The sequence below is a fragment of the Artibeus jamaicensis genome, unplaced genomic scaffold (assembly GCF_021234435.1).
Source record: "Artibeus jamaicensis isolate MK-2021 breed Jamaican fruit bat unplaced genomic scaffold, CSHL_Jam_final scaffold_833, whole genome shotgun sequence".
Taxonomy (NCBI): Eukaryota; Metazoa; Chordata; class Mammalia; order Chiroptera; family Phyllostomidae; genus Artibeus; species Artibeus jamaicensis.
Genome location: NW_026522056.1, coordinates 7,212,861 through 7,231,130, shown reverse-complemented (window position 1 = coordinate 7,231,130; position 18,270 = coordinate 7,212,861). Strand labels below are relative to the sequence as shown.

General features: G+C 36.4%; 1 protein-coding gene across 1 annotated transcript; it reads left to right on the top strand.

Annotated features, from left to right (window-relative positions):
* The first annotated feature begins 708 nt into the window (after nucleotides 1–708).
* Nucleotides 709–16,419, top strand: IDO1 (indoleamine 2,3-dioxygenase 1). The gene is made up of 10 exons (XM_037166985.2): nucleotides 709–831; nucleotides 4,633–4,728; nucleotides 4,847–4,966; nucleotides 7,867–7,985; nucleotides 9,073–9,087; nucleotides 10,984–11,083; nucleotides 11,636–11,753; nucleotides 12,833–12,884; nucleotides 13,326–13,474; nucleotides 14,479–16,419. Exons 1-10 carry the CDS (start codon nucleotides 736–738, stop codon nucleotides 14,931–14,933), a joined length of 1,320 nt encoding a protein of 439 aa, XP_037022880.2. The 5' UTR covers nucleotides 709–735; the 3' UTR covers nucleotides 14,934–16,419.
* The last annotated feature ends 1,851 nt before the right edge of the window (nucleotides 16,420–18,270 follow it).

Genomic DNA, 18,270 nt, shown 5'->3' with positions numbered 1-18,270 from the left:
ACTTTTAACATATTACAAAGTCCTCAACTGTGAAAGTCTGTGGCTTCATTAGTCCCTAGCAGTCAGAAATAGTACAGATGTAGAAAAGTCTTTCTTAAAATGACTTACTAGGACTATGGAGAAGGAAAATCTCTACGATTGTGAACACAGATGAAAGAATGTGTAAGAAAAATGGGAGGTGACGAGGTACTATCTTTTAAAATTTTTCACGTGTTACTTTTTTTTCTACTTCGGAGTCATTGACTAAGATTTCAGTGTATCGTGAGTTATATTTCATGGCTGCTGAAACAAGACACTAATATGTTCAAAGAACCCCACTAGGTTAAAAGAAAGCCAATGGCAGTAATAACTAAATGATAGTTTAGGACTTGAGCCTTGGTCAAATTCATCAATTTAAATCAGTTTTAAAAGTTCCCATAAAATAAAAACCTTCTTTTCTGGTCACCTATTTTCATGTGTTAGTCCAATTATGTCCTTTCCGACCCGCCCTCTGAACAAATGATGTTCCTAGTGATAAAGACTTGATATGGGATGCAAACTTTTAGATTTTTATGTGATGAATAATGGTTTTATTACTTATCAAATTACAAATAAAGAAATTGGAAAATGAAACTGCTCTTCAGAAAGTGGAAGTACTTCTTACTGCCTACGTGATAAGTTGTGGTCATCAGCTATGGCAACCTCAGAGAATAAATAGATGCTCAGAGAGGAGAGTCAGACGACCGGGCTGAGAGAATGGCACACAAAGCATCTCCTATGGAAACTTTCTCAGAAATCAGCAAAGAATACCATATCGATGAACAAGTGGGCTTTGCTCTGCCCAATCCACTGGTAAGAGAGGGCACTACATTATGGTAACATTTTTTCTTATTTTTACTTACCTGGACAAGCTAATTTCTATTGGAAAAAAAAAGAGGGGTTAGAAATTTCTACTGAACAAAGGGGGGAAGTGTGCCAAACTGAAGGCAGAGTTTTAATAAATGGGTCTCACTTAACAATCTTACAATTTTCTACCTAGAAATTTAGTCTGAGATGTATTACCTATTTTCCCAGATATAGAGATTAATGAGATAAGGAAACAATAGAAGTATCTTGGTTTGATACAGTTGTGTTTTCTGAGGACATTTTGAGGGGGGGGAAAGACAGGAATAACTGATCTGTGAGTCGAAAGAGTCCCTTTTTTTGACCAGTATACCTTAAACTATATGAAGTATCTGTTTGTACTTTGGTTAGGTTTTTGAGATGGCACATCTAGCAAGTACGTTGTATTAATATTGCTTATTGTTACTGAGCATAAGATTCAAGGGAGTCTGAAGTACCTCTTATTTTTTTTACAAGTTTTCTTTACCAAGTGAAATGCAGGTGCTGTTTGCCTTAACAACTACATTTCCCTTATTTATCTTCTAAAAAACGCCATTAAAGCTATCTTGGTATCATCAACATTGTAATTATCTAACACTTATAGAGCATTTTGAATCAAATTACAGATACTTACTTTTCCATCTTCACCACCACCCTAAAAAGTATGTATGTTACTAATCTTGTTTTTCTGATGAGCAATGTAAGCTGTGCAGCATTTTAAGTGACTCTTCTAACTCACATAACCAGAAGCAGCAGAAGCAGGATAGGAAGCCTAATCAGTTGGGCTCCATAATCCATGATCTTAAAACACCGACACTGTGCTGGGTCTCTTACAACGAGAGGTCACGGGCGTGCTTCCCTGTCCCACCCCTGGGAATTAACAAAACAGTGAAATTCCAGGAGACTATTTCCAGGAACAAGATATATGTTGGGACAATAGTGTGTAACAATATAAGTCTATGTGGTTGTGACTCAAGCAGAGTCCACACTACAGAAAGTACCTTTAAATGCAGCAAATATATTTTTCGTCAGAGATGCCAATCTGACTATACTTAGAAATAACGTTTAGTGTTTCTCTATCATATCAATGTCTCTCTGACTCTCTTTTGCTTTTCCTTGCTTTCTCTCTAAAATCATGAACATATCATCAGGTGAAGATGAAAGGAAAGGAGGAAGGAAGAAAGGAAGAAGAAAGAAGCAAGAGAGAGAGATTGAAAGAGAAAAGAAGGAAAGGGAAAGGGAAAAAAACACTGAAAATATCTTGTAATAGTAGCAAATCTACAGCAAATTCTTCCTCCCAATTCAAATTATTAAGTTAATTGAATGATATGAAGTATAGGGTTTAATTTTATTGTTAAAAACACCTGGCTTACTTTATATTTGCTCCCTCTTCATACAAAAACACACGATTACCAGGATTGGCTTGTGTGAAGGATGTGCTTATCAATGGTACAATTTAAAAAAATCTTTTTCAGAAATTACAAAACCCATATTTAGTTTTTGCCCCCAAAGAGTCAGTTTTCTTTAAAAAATGAAACAATCGTAATCATGGAGACATCTAGGACAGATTCCAAGGGTTAAAGCAAAACCCCAAAGGCAAACACAGAGGATAGTGTGGTGACAGGCAGGGGAGAGGGGCAGGAGGCTGGGTGGAAGTGGGCAAAGGGGCCCAGGAGACAGGTGACATCTGCAATAGTGTCAACAATTTAAAAAATGGGGGGAAATAAAAACCAAGCATTATGCTGAGTGAAATAAATCAGGTGTTGAAAGACAAATACCATATGATCTCACCTTTAACAGGAAGCTAAACAACAAAACAGACAAGCAAGCAGAAAAAAAACAAAACAAAGACACTGAAATAGAGAACAGGGGACAGCAACCAGAGGGGAGAGGGGAGGGAATTTAAGGGGGAAAAAGGGGAGGGATTTAGAGGAACAAATATAAAGGACACAGGGACAATAACTAAGGGGGGTAGAAATGGGAGGGAGGTGGGGAGCACAGGGTGGGGTGGGCTGGGATGGGAGAAATAGACAGAAAACTGTACTTGAAAAATAATTAAATAGAACAAAAACGAAAACCTCTTCCAGAGCTACTTGAAAAACAATGCTGCTCCTTGAGATGCTTAGGAAGTTAGATTCAGTGTTGTGAAACACACACAAAGTAAGGCTTATGTTATGGTCTTCACTGAAGGTCTCTCCTGCACATTATAAGCTCAAAAATCATTCCGTTCCTTATCATCTATCAGCTTTCTATTTCAAAGGAAAATAGTATGCCTTCTAATTCCATGTAGATACGAAGTACATTCTCTAATCTAGCAGAGGTTGAATGGTTCTCTTGTTATTCTTCATTAATTTAGATTGTACCGGTTAGGCATCCTCTGGATCAGAAGTATACTATTAATTGAATTTTACATTTGCTGAAATTTCTGTCTAAAAGGACACTAATCCTGATACATAGCAGAAATTGAATTTCTGTTCTTTGGGGGAAAATAACAACCAATAATTTGGTTTGCAACACAATAAAACACATGACAAAAGATATGTACGAAAACTGAAAACACTAGAGCACAGCATTTGTACGATGAGGGAGAAGAATTCAGAGTAGACAAAAAAAGGTGGTGCTCTAGTAAATATGTTGCCAGATATTTTGTTGCTAAAAGTCTGCTTTTAACAGATTAAGACTGGCCAATTAACTGCAGCATCCAAAAATGTTTGAATTTTATAGTACATTTATCTTCTTGTTTCATAACGTGTTTATAATATTGTGAAGTTCACCCATGTTGGTTCACTTAATCACTTGGCTTGTACTCCACCCCCATCGGTCAGCATCGGTGGCACCAAGGGCATGTCTGGACGTAGCTTAACGGAGGAGGGCTAGAATCAGAGCAGGCAGGGAGTTGTCCAGGGATCTGAATCTTATTTTCGAGTGTTTCCTAGGTCTCTTGCTTGTATATATTCCCTTCAAATGAGGTTATAAATAGGCTAAGATCCAGGGAGACACTTTTATTTGGATTTTGTTTAATCTTATTGGGCAAAAATAAACCTACAGTGAAACCAAAGCAAGAAATCAACATGTGTACGTACAGAATTTCTTCCGTGTCTGGTGCTGTGCCAGTGCTATAAGGAAAATAGAATTAACAGCATGATGAAATCCTTACCATTGAGTAGTAAGATGTAAAAAGAGCATGGGTTGTTGAAAATTGGAAACATGTTTGAATCACAATAAATTATTTATACAAAACAAGTTAGTAAACTGTCCAAGCCTCACTTACCATATTTATGACATAGAAACAACAATCAACTTTTTTGGTCACTGCAATAATTAAATGAGAAATTACTGAGTGAAGTATCTAGTGTACTACTGACATTTAATAAATCTCATTTTTATTCCATTCAAAAAGACTTCAAACCTAGCTGAGAAGAAAAAAAGTAGCAGTTAATGAATACATTACTTAACAATAGGAAAAGGTATATAATACGTAGGCTTCATAGTTGGGAACATGGGTGTAAACTGCAGTAGTTAGGAGAATGTTAGTGGAACTTTGGAGGTGACCTTTGAAAAAGAGGCAGATGACAGTACTCAGGAGAAGAGGAGGAATGCAGAGAAGGTCTTGAGCCCTGAGTGTGCAGATGACAATCCATGACAGGTGTCGATAGAGCTAGACTGGTAAGTGTGTGTTGGGGCTTCATGGCACAGATAGGCTACCAGTGGGAGACAAAACTTTTTTACAATAACTTCCACCGGTAAAAAAAAAGTTCTTTTTTTTTTAAGGAGGAACTGCCTCACCCATATGATGCCTGGATTTCCATCGCTAAAAACCTTCCTGTCCTGATTAAGAATGGTGAACTTCGTGCAGAAGTAGAGAAGGTTTGAACAACTATTACATTGGTCTTCTTCTATTTTAACTTCTTAACAGTTTTAATTTGATTTTGAGGCTATAATGTCACTCCTATTGATGCGAGCCAACCTCTCCATTTGTTCTCAGTTACCCATGTTCAGCATCGATGACCTCCCAGGACACAAGCTGCAGCGCCTCGCACATCTGGTCCTGGGGTATATCACCATGGCATATGTGTGGGACCAAGGTGATGGAGATGTCCGTAAGGTCTGGAGATTTTCTAATATTTTTTATGCTACATGATAGGTTTACATCCAGTTTATATTTAACATAAAAATATTCTGAAACTACTATTGTAACTGTATTTTGTGAAGCTTGAAAAATAGGAAAAAAAGAGAAAATCATTCACTGACTTTACAATGTCAACTATGATCATTATTGAATGCTTAGTCTTTCACTAATATAACACAGTTGTTCCATTTTCTGCAAGTACATATATATCCTGTTTTTTTTCACTTGTAAGCATTTTTTTTTTACTGTACAATCATCCTACTCATTTGAAATCACTTTATAATTTTTCATTGAGTTTCAGAACTTTATTCAATCTGGAGTTGAAAAATACTTTACTTGTTTTTAGTGTTTTACTAGTATAAAATAATACTACTATCAACATATTTGAATATGAAAACTATGACTTTGGGGAGATATAAACATTATATAGCTCTTCTTAGTTAATGCTAAAATGCTAGCTTATATCTGTCACGATAGAAGAATACATTATATATTAATTTTACTCTACCCTCATCAAAAGTAACTTTAGATTTTAAATAATATTATCTTGTATTTTATCTGGCATCATTAATCACATAAAACCTACTTAGACTGTAATAGCTAACCTTTAAATCACAGAGAGATAAGAGATTCCAGACACCTTCTTCCATGCAGTGAGTTTTCCTTTTGTTGACAAAAGGGTAATGGGTAGCTCAGCTTTGTTTTTTCTTCCCACATCCTGTTTAAAGATAGAATAGCTGATACAGTCCACCTATGTGATGAGTCATCCCCTGATAAGCAGAAAAGAGGAAAAAGTTGTTTCGCACAATCATGGAACACCTTGCACTTCCTTAAAAATCATGAAACTGCTGCATCTTGTTTTGTGATGACACAAAATGTTTAAGATTTGCTCTAGTTTTACAACCTAGTCTCTCACTAGAGTTGGTGGAATCTGAGTCTAGCTAAATGCATAGGTATTGTATACAAAAAGAACACCCATAATGCAGCATCAGTAATACAGGGAAGCATATTCTAGGTAGAGAAGTGTTGCAGTCCAGAGGAGTTAACCAGTAGTTGATATGCTCATGAAATACTTCAAGAGAGAAGTGAAATTTGAATTAGTTCTTGGAAGATTGGTAAAGCTTATCCAAAGGGGAGGGGAGCAGAAAAGAAAGAGAGAGAAGATGAGCAAAAAACTTGGGAGACTAGAATGCACATGGCAGAATCAAAAGATAATAAATTTACCAGGCTGGAGATCAGAATTATACAATAAAACATAGGAATGTGTTTTTTAATTTATCCAGTTTTTGTATGGCCATATCACTTTGAAAAAATTGTAGAAGCTGGCAGTGAAAACAATATATGTAAAGATTTAAAAGATGTGAGTGAAATCATATGAAAGAGAAAATAAATACATGAAAATAAGCTACATCAATATAAGGCACATTTTGCTTGAGAATGGGCAAAAAAATTAGCAACTGAGTTTCTTAGCAGCTGCATGAGTGTCTATAATAGATTAGGATGTGTTTGAACACTTCCTTTCTTTTTCCTAAACCATTTGAAATTAACCATTTTCTCTAATTCAGAGAGAGACACATTTCATTTCCTTTTGGAATATGTGGAAATCATTTGTCAAGAAAAATATTTTGATTCCCAGTGGCATCAGGTCTGCAAAGGGAAGCAGACATTTAAATGGCACTTTAACAGTCAATAATTCTATTCGAACACTTTTGGTATTTGGGTTAAATCATCATCTCCAGGTATGTCACACTAACCTGAAGCCACTTGGACTAGAGCTTGGACTTTTCACTGAACTGTGGAGTGGGCTCCATAGTCACACCATCTCTACCGCTGAAGTCCCACCACCCACTGCCCCAGATGGGCCATATATGCCTGTCCTTTGTGTGGTTAGATATGTATATTCCAACCATAGGATGCTGATGATAAGCATGACTGTAATTATTACATGGGACCATCTCATTATAAACTAAATATAGTTAGATGAAGTCAGGCAGGTGGAAAATGAAATGTCAGCTTTATGAATAATGGAGCAGTAGGAGATTGTGGCTTGAATATGTGGCAACCATGTGCTGAGTGTACCTGATCATCAGGATTGTCCCCGTGGGGACAGGAGTCTGTTATTATGTGGCCCAAGACAGGACAGAATTCTATGAGAAACAAGCTTAGGGAAAGAAGAGTTGTGGGGGAGGGGGGAGGGGCAGAGCTGTAGTTTCACTGCCAAACTCAGTCATTAAGTCTTTTGAGGAAGGGTGAGTGAAAGAACCGAGATAAACCAAGTGTCATTCCAATTTATGTATTTTGCATGGAAATACAAAATGAGGGTAATTCCTTCAGCCAACAAGGTAAGCCATCAAGACCAAGCATTAATGTCACTCTATGGTGAAGTTTTCCAAAAAAATCTTTCAGTAGAGAGTTTCCATCAGTATGGTGCTCTAAAAGCAGCCATCTTTTTAATGCTTGTAGTATATATCACTTCCAAAAGCCTTAATTACAAATGCCTTTGAACCTCTTTGAGGTGATTAATTTCATCTTTGCTTTGTGGGTGGATCAGGAGTACCTGGCATAGAGGAGTTGCCAGACCAATGCTCATGGAAAGGATAAATGAATGAACATAATTAACTCGCAGGGTCACTAGATGGTCAAGGAGGTAGCCTTTGTACTTCTTGCCTTCTACATCTGGCTTTTCTGGATGATTACATTATGTACATGCCAGTGCAAATCCAAAACCCAAACATTTAACAATTACTGGGACAAAGTTACAAAATGAGGAAGAGAAAATGACAGGTTCATTACAGCAGTTAATGTTTTGATACCCAGGAAGCAGAAAATAAGGTAAGACACTTCAAAGTTTATACTAAATATTGTGCTTTAATTAGGTCCTGCCCAGCAATATTGCTGTCCCTTACTATAAACTCTCCAAGAAGCTGGGGCTGCCTCCCATTTTGGTTTATGCAGACTGTGTCTTGGCAAACTGGAAGAAAAAGGACCCCAAGGGGTATGTAAGCAGTAATTATAACAAAAATGAAACAAGCACATGGCATTTAAATCAAAAGGGAGCACAGATGGGTGGGGCAGGGAGGGGTGTGGTATGGGGAAAATGCAGACAATTATATTTGAACGACAATAAAAAATTATTTAGAAATTTTAAATTTAAAAAATCAAAAGGGAGATAGTCATTGTTTTAATTTTTGGGTATACGGTTTTCTTCAATGTTTTTGGGGTAAGGTTACTTTGGTGTATCTATAACCACAATTCTATTGTACATATATGAGAGGAGTGTATAATTAACGTACAGTGAAATGCACAAATCCTAAGTGTTCCATTTGATGAGCCTGACACAGAATATTTCTATCACCTGAGAAAATTTCTTTGCGCTTCTTTCTATTCAATTCCATTCTCTAACCCCAGGTTTTTCTGATTTGTCATCAAAGTCAGTTTTTCCTATTATTGAATTTCATAGTGCTGAAATCATAGAATATGTATTGTTTTGTGTCTGGATTCTCGATTAACATGTTTCTGAGACCTACATGTTTTTAACTATCCAGTAGACTTTAGGAGTCATCATCCTCAACTGTAGAGATAAGCAATGTCTGGTTTTCTGGAGCAGCATGCTCAGAATTTAAGCCATTTCTAACCATTTAGTTAGGGGATCTGCTACAATGAAGAAATAAGAGAATCATGGTACTTTCTGGGTCTGGTTGTGAAACTGCAGAAGAATATCCTAGACACGGAGATGGCCCCACATGAAAGGATTTAGTCTATGAAAGTTTTTTTTTCATGCAACCAGTCTGACTGTTCATGTGTGTTCCCTGCAGGTTGATTTTTTATATTCTTTATGAAGTCCTAAGTTAAGGGCTTGCCATGACTACTTGAGAAATATAAAACACATGTATATTTTTATCTGACTACATCTTACCTTTAACAGTAGTATTAAGTCTAATAACAATAGTTTATAGAAGGTATTAAATTTAATAATAGTAACATTAAATCTAATAACAATAACTTGAAACCATTTGATTTTTTTCCATTGGTTTTCTTTCTCTCTTCCAACTGGTCCATTGCTTCATTGCTGCTTTCATAAGGCCCATGAGTTATGAGTAAGTATTTGATTCTTATTTTAGCCTAAAGATTCTTTATTATTCAAAGTAAATATAGGTTTATCAATATCCATCAAATGCATTTTTTAAAAGGCCAATTGAATTCAAGCAAAAATATTAATTCAAATAATTGTTTAAAGGGCAAACAACCTCTATCCTTAATTATATCTGTGACTGTTGTGTGACTGTTTAATATTATAGCTATAGATATATATGAAAGTAATACTTGCCCATATAAAAATGTAATTAATAGATATAAATACAAAATGCACATACCTCTGTGTATCTATGACTTAATGACCTCAGTAGCCAGAAACATCAAGGTGTTCCTTTTGACTCAGTCCTTGCTATTCTTGATCTATGTACCAAAAAGAGGTTAAGAGGTAGGGGAAAAAAGGTGAATGTCATAGGTATCAGCCTGCCCTGATGAAGCTGGACTAATGGGGAATAAAGGAGGCATACAAAAATGATGTAAATTGCAATATGATTACAAGAAGGGGTAAGAAGATAAAGTACTGGAAACTCCAGCCAAATGAAAGCAATGAAGGAGAAGTCCATTGTAACAAGTTATTTAAGCAGAGTTCTCAAGAACAAGCAGAAATTAGCTAGAGGAAAGAAAAATAATGAGTGTTAATAGTGGGGGATAAAGCAAGAGTGAAGATAAAGCCAGAGACAAAAACCTTGGTGCCTTATCAGAACTAAAGGAAGGCTAGTATTGCTGATAAATGACAAAAGTATCAGTATGGGAAAGCAATGAAGAAATAAACTTTTGAAACAGATTATGTAGGAATTTTGGCTATTGTAAGGGCTTTAAACAGTATCTTAAAATGAATGGGAAGCTACAGAATGTTTTTAAGTGAGAGACTATCATTGGTTTCATTTCATAGACAGAAACACTGAGGCAGAAAGGGAAGGAATATCATGCTCAAATTAACACAGGAAATAGGTTACAGAAGTGGTCTAGCTTCAGAGACCATGAATTTAACTATCATGAAGCTCACAGAGATACGGATACTGAGACCTATTCACAACAATGCAAAACTTCAGTGAGAAAGAAAATAGGGTCTAATCAATTATTTGAATTTGCCAATCAATAATCACATTTTGCATTTGTCCATCAATTCCTTTCTGTAGCAGATAAACCACTGAGAAATTGGATTAGATTCACAGATAAAAATAAAGATATGAATACCGTTATTTAAGCAAAAAGGCCACCTTGTAAAATCAGACCTCGCAGATATCTCTGTAAATGCTGTGCATATATGTATGTATGAATGTGCGTGTGTGTCTACTCCTATACATGCATGTGAAAATGTGCATACATGTATGTATGAATGTGTGTGTGTCTGCTCCTATACATGCGTGTGAAAAATTAATGTAGTAACAGAAATGGTCTTAGAATTTCTAGTTCTAAGTTCTAGAATGGCATTTCAAGTCTCTTAATCTTTTTATTTATTTTTTTAAAGATTCTACTTATTTATGTTTAGAGAGAATGGGAGGGAGAAAGAGAAGGACAGAAACATTGATGTGCAAGAGAAACATGGATCAGTTTCCTCTTGCACGCCCCAAGTGGAGACCTGGCTTGCAACCCAGGCACCTGCCCTGCCCAGGAATTGAGCCAGTGGCTTTTCAGTTTGCAGGATGATGCCCAACCCCACTGAGCCACTCCAGTCAGGGTTCAGTTTAACTTTTTATTAATTATATGATCTTAAACAATGGATTCAAAACGAAGATTTCTATGTAATGGAGATAGTAAAACCTGTAATACTTATCTCACAAGATTATTTTGAAAATAAAACAGGACAAGTAAAAATGCTTAAAAACTATGAAGTAGTTAGTCAACAACTATCCCAATATTCTTGCTATATTCTTGACTTTCTTGATTGATTTTCTCAGGAACATGGACATTCTGTTTTCATTTCCTGGTGGGGACTGCAGTAGAGGATTCTTTATCATTTCTCTCTTGGTGGAATTAGAAGCTGCTAAAGCAATAAAGGTATGTCCATTTACCTCACAAAATGTGTATCTTCATTCATATAAGCAGAGCAATCACTTAGTAACTGAACTATGTAATGCATAAAGTGACTTTATCCTGAGTAAATAAATATAGCCTTTGATTATTTAATTGAAGGTAAAGGATCATCTAGAAGAAACAAATATTGAATTTATTTTTATGTGTTGCCTAAAATATAAAATGGAGGAGGCATTTATTTACAATCAAATTTGAGACCTCAATAAGAGGAATATTTTCAGTGCAAACTGGCATCGGAACGTAGTGACATAAATCTAATGGCTTTGCCTATCTGAAGTAGAAATAGAAATATATGAAACTCCATAAACTTATATCTAAATGATAAATGAAGAAAGACATATCCAAGCTTAAGAATGTATAAGAAAACTAGTTAAATGATTGGAGAAACTCAGCTCAAGAAAGAAGCAAAAATCCCAAATTTAATTGAGGGATTAAGGTTTAGGAGGATTTTATTCTGTGTCACTGTTAGATAAATCTAAAGTGTTGTCCCTTCTTTCTTTCTTTTATTTTTTTTAGGACATTCCCTCTATATTCAAAGCACTAGAACGTCAGGACCAAGATGCTTTGCACAAGGCACTGCTTAATATAACTTCTTGTCTGAAGGGAGCCCTTAAAGTGTTTGAACAAATTCATGGCAAGTATTGCATGCCACACGACATTCTGGACCTCAGACAAATGTTTCTGATTATCTAAGATATAGAGTTGTTGACAAAATGGAATCAAAAACACTCTTACTGAGTGGGTGTGTTTTCGCTCTATTTTATCTCACTAAATCTTTACTTTCCAAGTGGTAGCTTTTACTATGTTCATTTTGTAGAGAAGGGAATCTAAATTCAGAGAGGTAAGATAAATGACCTAAGATTACAGAGGTAGAAAATACTGAAGCCAGAATTTCAAGCTACATATATTTAACTAAAAAGAAAAAAATCCTCACCTCTCATTAAGAACCTTGGAGAATCTCGCCAAAGGTACAGGCTGGTTTAAGTTCTGAAAGAATTAGCTCCTGCTTGATAGGAGCTCTACACAAATTCTGCTTTTTTTTTACAAGTTAAGGAAGAAACAACAAAGAAAACTATTGAGCTCAAAAGTATTGCAAAATTAACAGCTACTTAACAATAATAACCAAAAAAATGACATAAGGAAGATTTGCAAGAAGAAATTTGCCCTGCTTGGATGGCCTTAACAAATATGTGCTTCTGTCACTGGTATTTGAGTTAATGCTGAGTGGTGCTTGGTGAGAAGACCAACCTGCAAATCAAAGACATTAGCAAGCTTTGGAGGTGCAGGGGACCCTAGGAATGTGGTCCATAGGACTGCTGGGGTTTTCATTTGTGGATTTTTTGTTTGCTTGTCCATATTTTTAGATTCCTTTATTTCTTCGTGGAAGTAAATTATCTGTTATGTCAGAAAGCACATGAAGTAACCTTAAAGAAATGTTGACAGTTTAATTAATGTGAGCATGAGAAGTCAGTGGGTTCAGGCTCTTGGACAGCCCTATGGTAGACCCTGTTCAGGAGACATAAGAGATGAGCAGGGCTCACCTGGGAGAGGGCAAGTGAGTGTGAGCTTGTCCTCAGGGGCTTTCTCTACGCAATCTGCGGACGATCAGATTGATTGCCTTTCCCGCAGCCTCTGCTGAAATCTGCAGTCAGCTGATTACATTAGCTTGATTTCTCTTCACAGCCTAACTAAACACATCCAATCTTTTCACAGATTATGTGGACCCAGACCTGTTTTTCAACGTTCTTCGCATATACTTGTCTGGGTATGTAGCCTTATGTTTGAATTTTTCTCTTCCACAATTAACATGAGGAATCCACCAAGTTCCCACTAATGGTCCCCACTATCCGTTATGTTTAGAAAATACTTCTTTTAATATGTAAAATGCATGTTGTAGAAAAAGAATAGACTATTATCTCTGTTATTACTTGGTGAGGCCCACAGTGGGGTATGGACAGAAAAGCTAGTCATTTTAAAAAGAGAAGAATGATCTTTGCTAATGCAAAGGTAGGCTCTATCCATAGAAGACATAGACCAAATTTGCTCAGAACCATGCTGTGTGTTATTTTTATGCATGAACATGAGTGGAAAGGAGAATAATGAAATCTATCTCACATCACCTTCCATTCATCCTCTATTGCAAGATTTTATGTCTGGAAATTTGGCAATTAATCCAAATAATCATTTTCTTTCCTTCCTGGCCCAGCTGGAAAGGCAACTCCCAGCTGCCAGAGGGTCTTTTGTATGAAGGAGTCTCAGACATCCCAAAAATGTTTGCCGGGGGTAGTGCGGCCCAAAGCAGCATCTTTCAGTGCTTCGATGTTCTGCTGGGCATTGAGCAGAGTGCTGGTGAAGGTGAGTAGAAAATTATGTTAATGCAATCATTTTTTTAATATCTAAAAAATACCTTCTTATCCGAATCTTATCTGAGCTTACCTGGTGCTTTTAGAAGACTCAGCACAGTAGAGATTGTATTGCCATCATCCCATTTCACAGATAAAGAAGCAGAAAGTTAAAGAGGATAAGTGACCTGTTGCCTGTTAACCAGCTAGAAAGCAATGAAGGCAAAACTCAAACACAAGTTCATCATCCTCTCAATCTTGGCATTTAAACATGTATTTATAAGGCTCGATTGTGGTAAAATGTACATTCTATGTTCTAAAAATGTATGATCAGATTTAAGAAGAAAAGGTCACTGGCAGATGAGACAGGACTGTGAGTAGGAGTTGGGACTGTGGAAACTTCAAGAACAAGAGGATCCACACTGCTCCTGTCCCGCCTTCCACGCTGTTATGTCAACCCATGGGCAGTGCCCAGACTGAAGGGTGAAGATCAGCCACATTCATTATGCTCCTTTTAAGGGCTTAAAGAAACTTCTTTCTACTATTCCCTTTTTCCCTAAACTTATGTTTAATTGAGCTAAGGAAAAATATGTTTTTTTTCCTTAGTCCATTCACTTATTTTTAAATGATCCCCAGAACTCTCTTAGGCTTAATGTCACAATCTATCCAGTACAAATTATATATATATATATATACACATACACTCTGGCTACACCATCAACTCCTCCAGATGATCAAATACAGTAGGAAAGTGAGAAAGGAGGCACAAAGATCTTTATTATGGAAAACTGAGTTTAGCTCATCTGATTTTCAAACTTAAAAACATTCACAATAAGTGCCATGACTAGTAAGAATAACAGCTTTCTAATAGGATGGTTCAAAAGTCATTGTCCTATGCTAGCTATACTGTTGGTCTGTGATCTTCTAGCCACTTTGACGTCACTCTGTCCTTCCTCTCCGGACTGCGTGTGGGATCTTCAGTCTCCCTACTAACTTATCTTTCTCTTGTTCTTTCAGCATCAGCTGCTGCATTCCTCCAGGAAATGCGAACATACATGCCACCAGCTCACCAGAAATTTCTTCACTCATTGGAGTCAGGCCCCTCCGTGCGTGAGTTTGTCCTTTCAACAAATGATGATAGGCTAACTGCAGCTTATAATGACTGTGTGAAAGCTATGGTCTCTCTGAGAAGCTACCATTTGCAAATAGTATCTAAGTACATTCTGATTCCTGCAAGCAAGCAGTCCAAAAAACCTGAAACCTCTGAAGAGCCATCAGAAGTGGGAAGTAAAGGAACTGGAGGCACTGATGTCGTGAAATTTCTAAAGAATGTGAGAGGTACAACAGAGAAGGCCCTTTTGAAGAATGGCCCTTTTAGTGTAAACCAAGCAACAGTACATTTTTTCAAGATAAATATTATATGTGTGTGTGTGTGTGTATGTGTGTATATACTACTTGCTATATTAGGATGACAAATCAATACGTAACAACTTAATAATGATTTAAAAAATTTTTAAATGTTTTTTCTGATGTCTGTGAATTCCTTGCATGAAAACAATAAAAAGCAATTGTAAGTGCTACAATCTATTCCATATAATTAGAATGTAATAATAAAAATTGAAATGATATAATAAAATACCATATAATTAGAATGTAATGATAAAAGTTGAAATGATATAATAAAATACCTAAAAGTTGCTTTATTCATAACTATAATTAAACAGTGCTCCAAATGAGACCTACTCCACACTGCTCCCCTTCATGCAGGGCTAACAGATTCCGATACTTTTAATTAAGTAATATCACACTTTCTCACAATTACCTGTTTATTTGTCTATATTCTCATTACAATATAAGCTTCATGATATCAGGGACACTATTGTTTACCATACCCATGCATGCCTATAATACATATGTAATAAATATATTAAATAAATATTGAAAAGATTGAGTTTATGAATAAGTCAATATGTGCTAACATGAAGTCACATTTGAAGTATACTTTTTCCTAGGAGGTCAGAGTTATTAGGCATTCACTCTCTGGCATGAATTTATTTACCAATGGAATCTAAGAAAGTTAGGGCTAGAGAGGAACTTAAAACTCATATGAGCCAAAACTTATTATAAAAGATGATCGAACTCATTATAAAGGCTCAGAAGAGTGAGGTGGCTTACTTAGGGTCACACAATTAGTTTAAAATGGGAGGAGAACTTTTTTGACATCTCCCATCTTTTTCACTTCACTTGGAGCAAGTGGGTTAGAAAGGAAGGGAATTTGGGGAGGACATGAGGTGACTTAATAGGATCTCATGCAGTAGTAAATGGTCAGCCAGAAACTGGGTATTCTATTAAAGATGAGAAGAAAAACACGCACAATGGTTGTATGGGTAGAGGATTAGCAAGCACTTTCGATTTAGAAAAAGCTCAGCTCTGAGGGGATGAGTTGAATACACTCAAGTACATTTGAAGAAGTAAATGTAGTCACATATTTCTAAAGTGAAACATCCAAAAACAATTTTAGCATCATTTCTCAAACACATCCAAACTAACCCAAGGAAATCAAGCGGAATCTCTGCTTACAGCAAGATTTCACATATATTACTAGTGCATGGTACACATTTTTTCTTTATTCTCCAGTTGATATTTCTGCAATCAGTGTACATTAGTTTATAACAAAAATATGCATGCATGTATACATACATACCAAATACATATGTGTATGCACATGAGTGTAATCTTTAAATGATCACTGGAAAGGTCATCATGACTTAAGAGTTTGATGCTTTTCAAAAGCACTAAACTGAAAGTCAGGAGACCAAGAATTGGGATTTATTTTGGACATCTACTTGGTTTGTGACCTTAGGCAAATGCTTTGTATTTCTGTAAAATGAGCGCAAAAATACCTGCTCTGTCTCATTCACATGGTAACTGTGAGGACAGAATAAAATATAGTGCCAAAGTACTGGAAAATATAAAGTAGTACTAGAATATATGTAAATAAAATTTCAGGACCATATATTGGCTCTAAGTCAAGGTTTTTTCTGTCCTTTCTGTTACACTGGTCACTCCAGCTTCACAGCTGTGCCTCACAGGGCTACATATCAGGACTTTCTCCTTCAGAGTTGGTTTTACCTAATTAGCATTGAGTCACTTTGACACCCAGAGAGTCTTTGGTCTCCTCTGCAAGGCCCTGCATTACGTCTTCTCCTTTAGAGCAAACACATCCATCTGACATGAGGGGGAGAGGTGGGTAGTGGGAGGGGAAAGCTAGGGGCATGGTCACTGGCATTGCATTGCTGTGAGGTGGGTGATGGCCAGACTGAAACTTAGCTTCCCGTTCTCCACAGAGAGCGTATACATTTGTTTCTCAGAGTCAGTTCTCCTCTATCTGTCCAAACAATAGAGGTAGAGTTTCCAAACACTCTCACTGATCCAGAGAATAAACTGAGGGTTGCCGTATGGTTGGGGGGCTAGTGGGAAAGGTGAAGGGATAAAGAAGTACAGACTGTCAGTTACAAAATAGTCCTAGGGATGTAAGGTACATCATAGGGAATACAGTCACTAATATTGCAATATTAATGTATGGTGTCGGGTAGGTATTAGACTTATCAGGGGAAACATTTTATGAGTTACATAAATGTCTTACCACTATGCTGTACACCTGACACTAATATGTTGAATGTTAACTATAATTTTAAAAAATCACTTATTTTTGAAAAAAAGATTTCTGATTTCCCTTTAAGTCATCTCTGAAATAGGAGATGTACAACAAAATACTGGATAAGTTTCTAAAGAAATTCTGCTATTTTCCCCCAATCCCACGTGGGCTCTTCACAGTGAGTGGTCAACTGGGAAGGGTCGCCAGAGGGTAAAATTAACGTCCTACTGTAAGAGAAGGTTTTAGCTAGATGTAATGAATTCTTAGTAACATGGATCCCATTTAAAGAGTTAATGATAATTCCATCTCTTTCTGTGTCCTAGTAAAATCAGAAGTTTGTAATGGTATATTCTTCTACCTGTTTTTTTTTGTGAGGAGAATTTGGCTTAAAATATGTACCTTTTTCATATAAAAAATTCAGAAAATTAAGTATTCTTAATCTCCTTTTTTCTATAATTAATTTTATACAATACATAATTGAAGTTCCTTATGCATAAGTTATATATATTTTTCTCACTCTTATATATTAAAAACAATGTTCAGTTCTGAGCTTCTGCACTTCTCTGGACAACTCTGAACTCATTTTACCTTTGTTTAAGAGCGGTGCCAAGAGTTAAAGATGGAAATTTACTCATTACCACACAATTGTTTAGGGTGATAATAAATGATTGAAAAGCTTGAAGTTCAGAAATGCTTAAAATTTGGCACATAAACATGCAGTTGAGATTCTCTAAGTTTCTTGCCATCTGGGACACAATGACAAGACTCCCTCCCCAACACTTTTGGCAATGCAGCAAATGCCTATTTAGAGCTCATTCTTCTGATTACTGCTCCAACTGGTCTTTGTGTATCAACTCATTAATCTTCAAAGCATTATCCTCCCCCATTTTACAGGTAAGGAAACTGAGGTGCAAAGAAGTTAAGAAATATGTTTTTAAAATGCAAGTAAAAGGCAAAGCCAGGTATAAACTCAGGTATCTGGATCAAAACACTGAGCTCTTAGCCACCATAGAAGGAAATTCACCGTTTTTGAGGAAATACTTCTTTTACTTTCGGTATTTAACTAGAAGAGGGGAGTACAAGGGAACTAGACATTGAACTTAATAAACTGGGGAGCATAAGCCTGCTTGCTTAGCCAGGAAGCCACAGCT

Excerpts from the sequence above, each read along its gene's own strand:
- IDO1 (XM_037166985.2), top strand. The coding sequence starts at position 736 with ATGGCACACAAAGCATCTCCTATGGAAACTTTCTCAGAAATCAGCAAA. Across the intron at positions 832-4,632 it reads TTGCTCTGCCCAATCCACTG|GAGGAACTGCCTCACCCATA; the intron begins GTAAGAGAGGGC and ends TTTTTTTTTAAG. Across the intron at positions 11,754-12,832 it reads AGTGTTTGAACAAATTCATG|ATTATGTGGACCCAGACCTG; the intron begins GCAAGTATTGCA and ends ATCTTTTCACAG.